The sequence below is a fragment of the Bubalus kerabau genome, chromosome 5 (genome assembly GCF_029407905.1).
Source record: "Bubalus kerabau isolate K-KA32 ecotype Philippines breed swamp buffalo chromosome 5, PCC_UOA_SB_1v2, whole genome shotgun sequence".
Taxonomy (NCBI): domain Eukaryota; kingdom Metazoa; phylum Chordata; class Mammalia; order Artiodactyla; family Bovidae; genus Bubalus; species Bubalus kerabau.
In genome coordinates this window covers 122,162,060-122,175,959 of record NC_073628.1, presented here as the reverse complement: position 1 = coordinate 122,175,959, position 13,900 = coordinate 122,162,060, and the positions used below count along the sequence as shown (strand labels likewise).

General features: G+C 37.6%; 1 protein-coding gene and 1 long non-coding RNA gene across 2 annotated transcripts in view; one reads left to right on the top strand and one right to left on the bottom strand.

Annotated features, from left to right (window-relative positions):
- Positions 1–6,342, top strand: part of LOC129653365 (uncharacterized) — a 57,210-nt gene extending 50,868 nt beyond the window's left edge. Inside the window, exon 2 of the long non-coding RNA XR_008715083.1 lies at positions 4,638–6,342. This is a non-coding gene — a long non-coding RNA (uncharacterized LOC129653365). The remainder of the gene's footprint in view (positions 1–4,637) is intronic.
- The window catches only part of HMCN1 (hemicentin 1), a 546,435-nt gene that overhangs the window by 35,656 nt on the left and 496,879 nt on the right, over positions 1–13,900 (bottom strand). The window contains exons 94-100 of the mRNA XM_055582953.1: positions 12,528–12,677; positions 12,095–12,232; positions 9,965–10,086; positions 9,088–9,325; positions 3,478–3,540; positions 2,354–2,473; positions 1,320–1,454 (exon numbers count right to left, since the gene is read on the bottom strand). Of these exons, the coding sequence (XP_055438928.1) occupies positions 1,320–1,454; positions 2,354–2,473; positions 3,478–3,540; positions 9,088–9,325; positions 9,965–10,086; positions 12,095–12,232; positions 12,528–12,677 (966 nt within the window). The remainder of the gene's footprint in view (positions 1–1,319; positions 1,455–2,353; positions 2,474–3,477; positions 3,541–9,087; positions 9,326–9,964; positions 10,087–12,094; positions 12,233–12,527; positions 12,678–13,900) is intronic.

The window sequence follows — 13,900 nt, the reverse complement described above, 5'->3', positions numbered from 1 at the left end:
TGTATCCACTGTGTCTTTCTTTGGAAAATCCTGACAGCAGCTTTATTCATAATTGCTAAAACTTGGAAGTGCCAAGATGCCCTTTGGTAGGTAAATGGATAAATAAATTGTGGTAGAGTCATCCAATGGATTATTTTTCAGCACTAAAAAGAAAGGTGCTATCAACCAATGAAAAGACATGGAGGAAACATACATGTATATTACTGAGTGAAAGAAGCTAATCTGAAAAGGCTAAATGCTGCATAGTTCCAACTATATGACATTATGGAAAAGGTAAAGCTAGAGAGACAGTAAAAACATCAGTGTTCCCAGAGGTTGGGGGAGGGAAGGATGACTAGGTGAAGCATAGATTTTTTTGGGTAGGGAAACGATCCTGCATGATACTATAATGGAGGATTGGAATATAGAACATCAAGAGTAAATTCTAATGTAAACAATGGACTTTGGTTGTAATGATGTGTCAATGTAGGTTTATCCTTGGTAAAAAATGTACCACTCTAGAAGGAATTTGATAGTAGGGGAGGCTGTGAAGGAGTTGGGGCAGAGAGAATTTGGAAAATCTCTTTCTGTTCTACTCAAATTTGCTGTGAATCTAAAATTCCTCTAGAAAATAAGTTTTATATCAAAAGTCATGCAATAAATAGTAGTCTTATGAAATGGAGGTTTGTTTTTTTTTTTTTTAAATAAGAGAAAAGGTTTATTTCCATGCACATAGGTGCCAAAAAAGTAACATGTTTCATGGTGAAAGTTAAAGGCTTATAAACCAGACTTAACAGCAGAAACGAAGAGGGGATAATTGGCTTCTATGAGAAGAACAGAGAGTGTTCTTTAGAAAACAATGAGATAAAATAGACTGTACGATAATGTTTGTCTGTACAAGGATGAGTGATTTTTGCATCTTCTTCAGGATCTTAAAATACCCTGCAGGAGAGATTTATGGTAGGGTTACTCTATGTCTCTCTCCTGGGACTAGACTCTACCCTGAAGAGGTAATTGATAGTCATGGTCATTTCTCAGAAGTTTCTGCTTTTACTTAGGTGAGGGGAGCTCTAAGAAGGCTTTCTTGTACATCTGTTGAATCTCAAGTATGAAACAGATTCTATTAAGATCATGCTGTATGATCTCCACTCTCAAGTATTATAGGCAAGTTTTACTCAAAATCACTGTTACAAATACTTAAAATAGCCATAGAATATTACATTTAAATATTTTACTATGAAGCTCAATCTATTAAATGGAGTTCAACCTAACTGGTCCAATAGGCAGGGTTTTTAACTCTTAGTATAATGAAGATAAAGCAAGGACTTCCATTTGTATACCTTGACAACTCAGCCCATCACTGGTTCTTCGAAAGCCAGTTCCACAGTGGACTACACAGCGATAGGATCCGATGGTATTATCACAGTCCTGACCAGCATGGCAGGTGTATCCACCCAAAGCACACTCATCAATATCTGCAACAAAGTGATTCATTTAACTAAGGAGAGTGGGGAAAAAACCCAACTTAAGAACCTGCTGTGAAATAAGAATAAGAAAAGCAATGAGTGACACTTGAAATACACAAGAGCAAGAATGTTGAATTTGGGGGTAGGTCCCTTCAGATGGGTAAAGAGCTGACAAGCTCATAGCAGGACAGTGTGTATCTTAAAAGACCAAGCCATCCATCAGACCACTTATAAATTAGGTGACTGAAAAAAGGTACTTCTTTCTAACATCTGAGTTCTCATTTGTAAAATGAGGATAATATCTGTCTCTCAGTACTGCTTTAAAAATTAAAGGAAATAATGTATACAAAGTGCCCAATCCATACTGGACATTCCCATAGAAGTTATTCCTATGCCCTCTTATGTCCTTACTCCCTCTCTCTTTTGTATTTAGACGGAGGCCTACTTGGGCATAGAGGGAGAAGTCCTTTCTTCTTTTCATTTTTAATTTACAAATTAGGCTCCTATACAATTTCTAACTTTGAAGCATACCTAGAATTTGATAGAAATGTGTGATTTCTTTTTTTAATGTTCCTAAAGTCCTACTGGGATTGTGCAGTTCACTTAAATTCTTTATAACCTATTTTTCCTTGGTGTTATCTCTGTAAAATGCATATGGTAATAGGCCTGCCCGCCTCTCATCATTGTGTTGTGGGGATTGAGTGAATCATTAGAGGCATCCCTGCCCAGAGTGCCCCATATGAAGGCAGTGTGTGAGCAGTCTTCTCTCTGCCTTACTTTTTCAACTTAACGAAGGCAGAGGCAGAAAGAGTAGTAAAGAAGAGCCTTGGCCTTCCATGCTTTCCCTACGTCAGAGATCGCCATGCCCATTGCTTAAATGTGTTGATTAGATTTAGCCATGTAACTACCTTGACAAGTTCTTCCATCGGCAGCTATGGTGAGGCCTTTAGGGCAGGAGCAATAATAGGTTCCAATGGCATTGTGACAGAAATGAGAGCAGGGATTCCCTGCGGCACATTCATCTTCATCTGGAAGAAGAAACAAGACCCAATTAGTATGGAGAAGCCCTACTTTCAAGGAGTTATTAGAGTGGGTGGAAAGAGTTGCCTGTAGAGGCCAATGTAACAGAAAATGCTCCATATGCCACAGAATAGAAACACAAAATGAAATTACTTTTGGGTCCTCACATTATCTCTGACAGTGGTTGCATTAATTTTAAAACAACAATGATGAAAGCTAAGACATAATGACCATTTACTGTGATGGAAATGCTTTTTATTATACTTATGTTAACTCATCTCAACATTCCTAGGAGATAAGTATTTTTATTCCTATTCTCATTTGTATGCTAAGACTGAGGAACAAAGAGGTTAACTAAATTGCTGAAGGTCACCTAGGTCATTATCAGCAGAGCTGGGATTTGAACCTGGGCAGTACAGTTTCTAAAGACGACCTTTTTATCACTTTATGATGTTTCATTGCATACCAGCCAAAAGAAAAGCACTGTGTATGCCAGTTTGAGCTCCTCTAGCCATTTATTTAGCTGTTTACTTATCTGTGACTCTCCTGCACTGGCACATGGATGGCACAAGGCAGGTTTAGTCATCAGTCCTCCACCCACAATCCAGCCCTCTGCTACAGCTGGGCAATTCTAGGGTTAGGTGACTTAGAATTGAATTACTTCTGTTTCACATTTGTGCAATCAGGTGGCCAAACACAGTCCAGTGCTTGGTTCCTATGTTCAATCTACCCCTGTACTTGATCATGATTCCTGACACACTTGATTGTGGAACTAACTGAAACAGCATGGGCTTTGTATCTATCTCAAATTCAAATCTAGCTCTGCCATCTGATAGCTGAGTGAACTTAGGCACTCAGCTTCTTCACATCGCAATTTCCTCACCTGTAAAATGAGACAGTTAGAGGACTATTGTGATTAATAAATATCTAGCAAAATGACAGTAAATGTCCACTGATGATAGCATGAACATATTATGAAAAACAAAAGTGCATCATTTATTGTTGTACTTACCAGCACAAAAGGGTCCGACCGAGTCTAAAGCAAACCCAGGGGGACACTGATTACTGCGTTCTCCTACCATAGAGACAAAAGCAAAATTAACTGACTTGTTAGAACTTTAGCACCTTATTTCTTTCCAGAACCATCTTCCCTGGGAAGATGTGCCAAAAGTGGAACACATGACATAGCAAATGCAATAGGTGAAAACAAGCAGAATGGAAAAATTTTCCTGTTTCTTAAGCAAGAACTAAATGAATCATAGTACAGAGATTGTTGGCAAGCAGCCAATGGAAGCAGATTTTCTGCTTAAGTAGTTTACATGAATCAAAAGAAAATTAATTATTCTTTGATAACAAAAAAGGATACAAATCAGTGTGACTGCCAGGCATAACCACAGGCAAAATCCTATTCTTCCAGCCATTTACTGTCTCTGTTCTAGAAGTTGGAATGGTATTTTGAAAACCCTTAAAATAATTTATGCCAGTGAAAAACAAACTTTAATGAAGAAAACCTCTCCTTTTGTCAATTTCCATTTGCACAGAGAAGCATCTGGTTCAGAGTTCCTCTGTGTGTAACCAAGTATTCTTTCCATGTAGTCAAAGCAAGAAGAAACAGGCATATCATTATGGAGTAGATGTCAGATTAGTGTTAGAAGAAAACGTATAAACAAGAATAGGTAGCTTAGGGAATCTCTTTTCTTAGGAAGTAACTCTGTTTTGATGGATGTAAGTTATTTTACAAATATAAACATTAATGAGATGCAAAAACTTAAACTCATTTTCAAGTTACCAAAGTAATATAAACACACACACACCTTAAAAGGCAATCATTGACATAATAGATTTCTCTTAAGGGGAATTTTATTTAAGTCATATAATACACTGATTTTATATTCAATCTCTTAGAAATTATCTTAGATTTTCCTTCAATTCCAAATACACAAGATGGTTTACTTTTATTGCTTTAGGTGTTCTTCATAGAGTGAGTCTGGGTATTTATTTTTCATATTCATTCTACTTTGGAGAGTCTCTGATTGCAAAATTATTTAAGCCCTGCTGAGACCATGACACTGTTCAAAACTCGCATACATATTTGTGGAGGGTGGAAGAAATACTACTCCAGTGAATATAGTTCCTTGACTAGAAAGCTAAAGCCATACTTTCTATTTCTAGGCAATCAAACTGCTTAAAACCTTGAAGAGAAAGCAGAGGTTCGTGATCCATTTCCTCTCCAAGTGTGAAAATGACCCTGAGAGTATTCAAGCCTTCCTGCACCTTCAAGGGAATGGGGGCAGGATGGATGGGATAGAAATGTTTGCTAAGTGATTGCTGACTGTCATACAGTGCCGTGAGCTTCGTGTGCTATATTTAAATCTCAGAATTCCCTGACTCCCGTCATAACCAATTTCCAGATGAAGAATTTGAGACTGAGGTCATGTAAGTAACCTAAAGTCAAAGGTAATAAAATTATAAAGATAATCTGGAACAAGGATTTAGACGCAAGTCCGTGTGACTTTAAGCCACTGAACTCAAGAATACAATTCAGATGACCCAATCTCATTTCTTTTTATGGCAGAGTAATATTCCATTATGTATATGTACTACATTTTATATATCTATTCATCTGTGAATGGACATTTAGGTTGCTTCCAATGTCCTGGCTATTGTAAATAGTGCTATGATTATTACTGGGTGCAGATGTCTTTTTGAATTATGATTTTCTCAGGGCAAATGCTCAGTAGTGGAATGCTGGGTCATATGGTAGTTCTATTTTTAGTTTTTTAAGGAACCTTCATACTGTTCTCCATAGTGACTGTATCAATCTACATTCCCACAAATAGTGCAAGAGAGTTCTCCACATCCTCTCCAGCATTTTTGATTTATAGATTTTCTGATGATGGCGATTCTGACCTATGTGTGATATGGTAATACTTCATTGTAGGTTTGATCTGTATTTCTCTAATAATTAGTAATTTTGGCCATCTTTTCATGTGTCTCTTGGTCATCTGTATGTCTTCTTTAGAGAAATGTCTGTCACACACAGTGAAATAAAAAAATGTTGATATTAATACATGTATATGGAATCTAGAAAAATGGTACAGATGAACCTATTTGCAGGGCAGGAATAGAGGCACAGATGTAGGGAATGGATGTGTGGGCACGCCAAGGGGAGAGGCAGGTGGGATGAATTGGGAGCTGGCATTGACATGTGTGTGCTGCCATGTGTAAAACAGATAGATAGGGGGAGCCCACGGTATAGTGCAAGGAGCTCAGCTCAGAGCTCTGTGATGACCTAGAGGTGTGGGAGGGGTAGCTGTATACATACAGCTGATGCACTTCACTCTGCAGCAGAAACTGACACTAAAGCAACTGTACCCCAACATAAAGTTTTAAAAGGAATACAGTTCAGGTGGTTATAATTCATGCTTCATTTTTATTCACTTATTTACATATGCCTTAATGTAGCCAATATGTTGTGTACAGCATTGTGTTGGGGCCACAGTTGTGGAAAAATGTGTCACATAAATATGTTATTATCTGATAGAAGCTTTAGATTTTTGGTTCTAAACAGGGAGATAGCTTCCATAAGGCGGCATCTGGGAAGTTTCCTGGGAGAGACTTTGGTTGTCCTGATGATGACAAGATTTAATAGGAAGCCTGTTTTGTGAGTGGGGTGGACCCCAGGGCAGGTTTTAAATATTGCAATGCGTGGGATAAGGATGCAAGATGAAGATGTGTCCCTTTCCCCATTTTTTTGTGGAATCCAGAAAGCTGTTTGTAATTATCTATGGCTAGAACTCATCTTCCAATTATTAAACATTTTTGTGTGTGATTAAAATACACAATAAACTTTCCAGGAATGCAACTGTCACGTAAATGGATGGCTCACTGTACATTGTTTTAGTCAGAATGTTACCAAGATTAACTGTTTCTTTTTTTTGTTTTTGTTTTTAAACATCATGCTGCTGCTAAGTTGCATCTGACTCTGTGCGACCCCATAGACGGCAGCCCACCAGGCTCCCCTGTCCCTGGGATTCTCCAGGCAAGAACACTGGAGTGGGTTGCCATTTCTGGGTTCTAAATATTGGTTCAGCCATATAAATACTTCTATCTATAATGTCCAAAGATTTTCATATCAAAGTACATAAAATACATATTCTCCTTTTATTCTTTCTCTTGTAGTTAAAGAACGTGACTTTGAATTATATCGTGATTTTCTTTTTTGACATAGTAGGAAGGTAATGCAAAATATTTGTTTGTGTGTTATGGTAATATATAATTGTAAAAACATTGATAAGTATAAAATTCTCTGTGCCCTTTCACTTGAGACAAACTACTGCCAAGATTTTGATGCTCTTCCTTGCAGTCACTTCTATGAGTATACTATCATATTAGTATACTATCAGAATATGCTTCAAACAATTAAGTTAGGATCTTTATAGACTAATAACTGCCAAACTTTACTGATACTATAATCTATTGGAGAGGTTATTAAAAATATAGAGCCCTTGGTTCTACCCCAGTCAGAATGGCAAAGGAAGAAGCCTGGGAAATCGGTGTTTTCAACCAGTATGAAGGTTTCCTTACAGTCGCTATGATGTGGGCAACCTAGGTTTGGATCATATAGTAAAGACTAGATACAACAGAATCATTCAGAGGCTGTGTTGAATATACAGACTCCAAGGTCCAACCTTAGACTAGGTAAACCAAAATCTTTGTGTCTAGAAATCTGAACTGTCATCAAGGTCTGTACAAGTCTAACTGCATTGTAACCCTAGTTCTAGTTTAGACCCAACAAAAAGAACATGCTGGTTAAGCAACTCTGCCCCCTGGTGGTCATTTAAAAAGAAACAGCAGGTGCACAATTATTAAAACAAACAGGAACAGTAACAACCAATGGGCAAGTGCATCAGCTGTGATTCACAGAATTCAGGAACAGTAAGAGGTTTTAAATGTCTCACAGTGTTCCCTTCTACCGTGGGACTCAAATCCCTCCATAGAGAGAAACCATAAAGACCATCAAGCAGTTTCACGTTTAGAGGACTTAACACGATTGGATAGAAAGTACATGGCTTTTCAAAAATCATTTTAATTCCTCTAGTCCCAGATAATATAAATTCATTTTAACCAAAATCTTGTGCTAAAGTTTTTTTAAAAAAATTGTATGGAGTACTGGAAAAAGTGGAAGTGGAGATTAAATTTGAAAAGTAGGTATTACTGGGGAAAAGAAAATATAACTCTTTGTTCCAGTGGCTCTTTTCTCGTGTCCAAGTTAAAGTAACATGCATGACAATAGTAAAATAAGGTGGTGGTGACTGACGTGGGTGGAGAAGGTGTGGGGCTATGAGGCTTCATGAATCTGAGATTAGTTCAAAAAATGTGAATATATTCTTACATTACTATGACCTCAGATTTGATGAAGCAGTTCTGATGCTGAAGAAGAAAACAGTTACATGCACAACTGATGAGAGCAAGGGTAAACAGTGAAAATGCATTTTTAGTGTATGTGCTAAAGATGATAAACAAAATGATGCTGGCTAAATCTACTTGGATTTATTTTAGGAAAGCCAGCACAAAGCAAAACACACACTCCCCAGACTACTCCGAATCATTTTAAATATACTCATGGGAGCCTAAATATTAAAATCATCCAGTTAGTGTCTATAACATAACCTCATGCAAGTATCTCCAAGCATCAAAACCCCATGGGATATGGAATGCTAATTGTCATGGTGCCTCTTACCACTGAAAAATAGTACTTATGAACCTATATGCAGGGCAGGAATAGAGAGGCAGATGGGGGAAGGTGAGGGTGGGACAAACTGAGAGAGTAGCCCTGAAACATATCCATTACTATATGTAGAATAGACAGCTAATGGGAAGCTGCTGTACAACACAGGGAGCTCAGCCCAGTGCTCCATGACAACCGAGAGGGGTGGCATGGGGTGGGAGGTTCAACAGGGAGGGGACATATGTATACTTAGGCTGATCACAACAAGGTTAAAGCAATTATACTCCAAAATAAAAAATAAATATTTAAATAAAAATGAAAAAGGATATCTCAGAATATAGATACATCAAAACCCACCAGCATAGGGGGACTACTAAGATCAAGAGGAAGCAGTTCAAAAGCTATAATTTCCAAGAACAATAAATGCCAGCTGGAATTCTGGTGATTACTCCCCAGTTTTTCTTTTAAAATACAGAAACTTTTTTTTTTCTGGACTAGGTTAAGATATACCTTTACATCCTGTTTCAGGAATTAAAAAAAATCTTGTAAGATTCAAAACAAGAACAAATGGAGTTTATTACCCAAAGAAAAATCATTGACAGAGGATATCTTTTTAAATTGCTCTGTGTATATAGGCTAGAACAGTAACAACTCCAATATGCTATTAATATATGAAGATGCATGTTAGCAAACCAAATGTACTAGAATGCTAATTGGATTGGACTTACCATAGGACTTTACTTATAAAACATAGACAATACACATGAAAAACATGTTACGTTCAGTCTATACCTTGACATCCTTATTTTGAATGGCATCAGTGCAATTCTTTTACCCATTTAGAAAGGACTACCTAGCATGAAGAGCTGGACTTTCCCTTAACCAAATTACCTTTGGAAATTGAAGCATGGATTTTAAAACCCAGTGTCTCTTCTAACTGGTTGTAGTCAGATTCCACGGAGGATGCATGAAGTGTCTCTACCAAGAAAGGCATTCTTCCCTGTGCCTCATCATAGAAGACAGTGTGGTTCCATGTGTAAGGGACGCTGATGCCATCAATGGTGAACAGCCGGGTTGAGTAAGCATACAGCTGCCCAGGGCCTGTTTGAACGTAGTCCTCAGTATAATCCTAAGGAGGACAATACGGATTTGAGGATCAGCATGGCTCCTGTTTTTTTTTTTTTTTTTTTTTTTGAGGGTACTGTTACATGTAGAATGAGATAAAAATGGCTTAGCGTCTAAAAATATACAGTTCTAAATAAAAATTGTAATTATATAGCAGTGTTCAAACTTAAAGTTTGAACCTACCTACCATTGTAACAACCTTAGTTTCATAATTTTAGTGTCATAAATGAGAGTTTAATAAGGGACTCAGAGTTGTCGGTCAAAAGTAAAGTAAAAATGTGAAAAGGCGATTGCTATCCTTCTTTAATTTCTGGAATACTTTTGGGGATGGTCTATAAAATCTTTTATGTAAGACTTACTGTTCTCTTTGTCTATAGAAAGTTAAATGGCTTAAATCAACATAGCTCTGATCTTAGTCCTGATGAGCATGGTCATAAAACTACTAAAAGCTTATAAAGACTCCTCCTTAAAGATTTTTAGACAAAGACCACATAGCCATTTCTACCCTTAGTGGTTTAGAGATTTATTCTCCAAAGTGAACAAGGGAAACTATACAAGTTTTCTGTGCTTCTTTAATGATCTCTGACTCCGACTCTTACCATTACTCCAATAAACAGTGAAGGCACGTTACCCTAGCTTTTACCTTCACGGTGACTTGGGCAGGTGACGGTAGCTGCAGGACATAGCCACTCACGATGATATCTACCAGCAGAGCACCGTCAGAATCCAAGCCCCGGGCAACGTGAGTCATCCGCAAGATTTCTCCTAGGAATTAAAATTTATTCATTTCAACAGCAAATATATTACATATACGTGTGTGTGTATGTATATATACAGATACACTTCCCAGTAGTAAAAACTCCACCTGCCAATGTAGGAGGTGCAGGTTCAATCCCTGGGTCAGGAAGATCCCCTGGAGAAGGAAATGACAACCCACTCCAGTATTCTTGCCTGGAAAACTCCGTGGACAGAGGAGCCTGGCGGGCTACAGTCCATGGGGTCACAAAGATCCCGATATGACTGAGCATGCACATATGCGTATATGTGTGTGTATTTTTTTTTAATTTTTAATTTTTTAAAAAATTTTATTTAACTTTACAATATTGTATTGGTTTTGCCATATATCAAAATGAATCCACCACAGGTATACATGTGTTCCCCATCCTGAACCCTCCTCCCTCCTCCCTCCCCATACCATCCCTCTGGGTCATCCCTGTGCACCAGCCCCAAGCATCCAGTATCGTGCATCGAACCTGGACTGGAGACTCATTTCATACATGATATTATACATGTTTCAATGCCATTCTCCCAAATCTTCCCACCCTCTCCCTCTCCCACAGAGTCCATAAGACTGTTCTATACATCAGTGTCTCTTTGGCTGTCTCATACACAGGGTTATTGTTACCATCTTTCTAAATTCCATATATATGCGTTAGTATACTGTATTGGTGTTTTTCTTTCTGGCTTACTTCACTCTGTATAATCGGCTCCAGTTTCATCCACCTCATTAGAACTGATTCAAATGTATTCTTTTTAATGGCTGAGTAATACTCCATTGTGTATATGTACCACAGCTTTCTTATCCATTCATCTGCTGATGGACATCTAGGTTGCTTCCATGTCCTGGCTATTATAAACAGTGCTGCGATGAACATTGGGGTACACGTGTCTCTTTCAGTTCTGGTTTCCTCAGTGTGTGTATGCCCAGCAGTGGGAATGCTGGATCATAACGCAGTTCTGTTTCCAGTTTTTTAAGGAATGGTTTGTGTAAGCACATTACGGACTTATTTTTATACCAGTTCGGCTATGTTATTGTACTTCAAACTTGATTAAACACAAATCATAAGAGAAAATAGCACTTAGCCCCCAAATTAAACTTAGATTTACTGAATTAAATTGATTTTAAAATTCCTTTTTTTACATTTTTTACAAAAATTTCACCTGATTACACCTATAATTATTAGGTGAAGGAATCCACACTGTCAACTGGCAAGCAATAGCAAGGCAGTTCTACAGAAATGGACAGATTGCCTGTGAGAAGGCACGACCAGGAAGACTGGCAACAGCCACAAGTCTGGCTCCAGCGGTTTGTTCTTTCTGGTGCTTTTAGAAACAGCAAAGGGGCATCTTAGGAAGTGGATTGCCATACAAAGACCCACATGTCTTGTGGGCTGATTAAAGCTATGGTTTTCGTCAGCCCTGCTACCTTAAAGATCACTGCTGCAAAGGCGGACCACCTTCAAAGATACTTCATATGAAGGTCTTTAAAAAGTCATCTTCACTTGGAAAAGACCATGAATTGCTAATCCATATGCATTAAGGCTAGGGATAAAGTGAAAAGTCTTTAGATTTGCTTGTTTATATTTCCAATTTTTTGATTAAAGAATCCCTATCAGATATCATAACTGAATCTCTGGTTCAAAGACAAAAACCTTTAATTAATAGCTATGACTCAGCTTCCTGCTCTGCTTGGCCTTCAAAACCCTCTCTAAGGAATTAAAGAGAACAGATACAGGAAAGATGAAGGAAAAAAAACCTTTTAGGTTATAAAAATCACTATACTATCTGAAAACATATGGCCTCTTATAGAGCCATGTCAGTAAAAGTTTATAGGAAAATATAAACTAGCTTTTATGTCATTTATGATAAGACGGCAACAAAACTTTGAAATTATCCTCTGTGGGAACATATAATGTATTTTTCTAAACTGCCAACTTTTACAGTGATCATATTTTTAAATAGCAATAGGATATTAAGTTCAGTTGATACGAACCAGTTGCAAATTCCACTTGGGTTTCTCTCTTGAAAACTGCATTGGTGAGGGTAAAGCCATTGACTGCTTCTCCTATTTCTTTTGCTGTTGTCCAATAAATGGGATTTAGAATAGAAACTATCTTTCTCATTGCTGGACCTAGAGAAAAAAGGGGTAAATAAGATGTCAAAGCAAAATATTTATAACCCATTGTTGTTACAGCAAATTATTCAAAGGGATGAATTCTAAATACACTTGAATAACAACAAAAATATCAGCATCTAAAAATATCAGTTTTTAAAAAGACTTTACCATTGGGATAAAACTAAGGACTATTACACTGCTCATTTAGTAGTAGCATCCCTAGAAATTTTAAGTGGAAATAATAGATGAAGAATAATGTATGTTTTTAAAAAGAGGCTTATTGACAACTTTTATCAGCAAAGAGACCTACCGAGACTGCGAGGTACATTGGTAATTTTGGCATGTATTATTCTAGTATCAGAGTTTGGGCTATCTGTGACCGTGGCGTTAAGGAAAGCAATTCCAAATTCAACATCATTAATGCTTCCAATAACACTTCCTCTGGCTCGCTGGGGCCCACCTATTGCGGGAAGAAAAAAACATTCTTGGAAAGGAAACAATTTCATCAACATTACATCGGAGAAAAGAAAGCCAGTATTCAAAGACGCTCCAAATCTTCTCCCAAACATTTAAAATATCATATGACATCTGAATTTCAGAGTGAAATAAATAAGCTTTCAAAACATTCTACTCCCATGTAACACTCATCATCCCGCATAAATCTAGGATCCTTCCAATCTATGTACATCACAGTATTATTTCACAATCCAAAGCCAAAATAAAGTACGTGTTTGGTGATGGTGATGAAATGTTGATAATAATGAGGGTTTATTGAGCATGTCATGTACTATAGGAAGCACATAATATATTTTAACTCATTCTAGCAAAAATTCTATAAGGCAAGTTTAAATAGCCACAGTTTAAATAAATAGCCAGAGTTTGCAGACTAGGAAAATAAAGTTCAGAGCATTCAAGTGATTGTCCCATGATTACTTAATTAGGAAGCAGCAGAATGAGGATATAAACAGATCTGCTTGTCATTAAAACCCATATTCTTTACTGTTTAATTTATTTATTGGGGTACAGTTGCTTTACAATGTGTTGGTTTCTGCTGTACAACAAAGGGAATCATTTATATGTATACATATAGCTCCTCCATCTTGAGCCTCCCTCCCACTCCACCTTTCTAAGTCAGCACAGAGCACCGAGCTGAGCTCCCTGTGTGTCTGAAAGAGAAAAACAAGTTACCATCTATTGATGTATAAACGTGGGATCTAGAAAAATGGTTCAGAAAACCCCTATTCTTTTATCCATTGCCTCCTTCATGAGAGCGCAGAAGGAAGGAGGTATCAGCAACAAAACAGCTCCAAAGCCTTGTGACTGGTCACACACTTGAATATAGTTTGAAGCAATCATAAGGTGTTTCAGATATTGTTGTCATGTATTATACACTGGGGCTTCCCTGATGGCTCAGTGGTAAAGAATCTGCCTGCCAATGCAGGAGATGTGGGTTTGATCCCAGGTTGGGAAGATGCCCTGAAGAAGGACATGGCAACCCACTCCAGTATTCTTGCCTGGAGAATTCCACGGACAGAGGCGCCTGGCAGGCTACAGTCCATAGGGTTGTGAAAGAGTCAGGCATGACTTAGCAACTAAACAACAAATTATATACTGGGGAGAAATACAGTTGTATTCAATCTGAGAAAAGTCGATAAGTGTTTCATCATTTTATTTTGCATTATT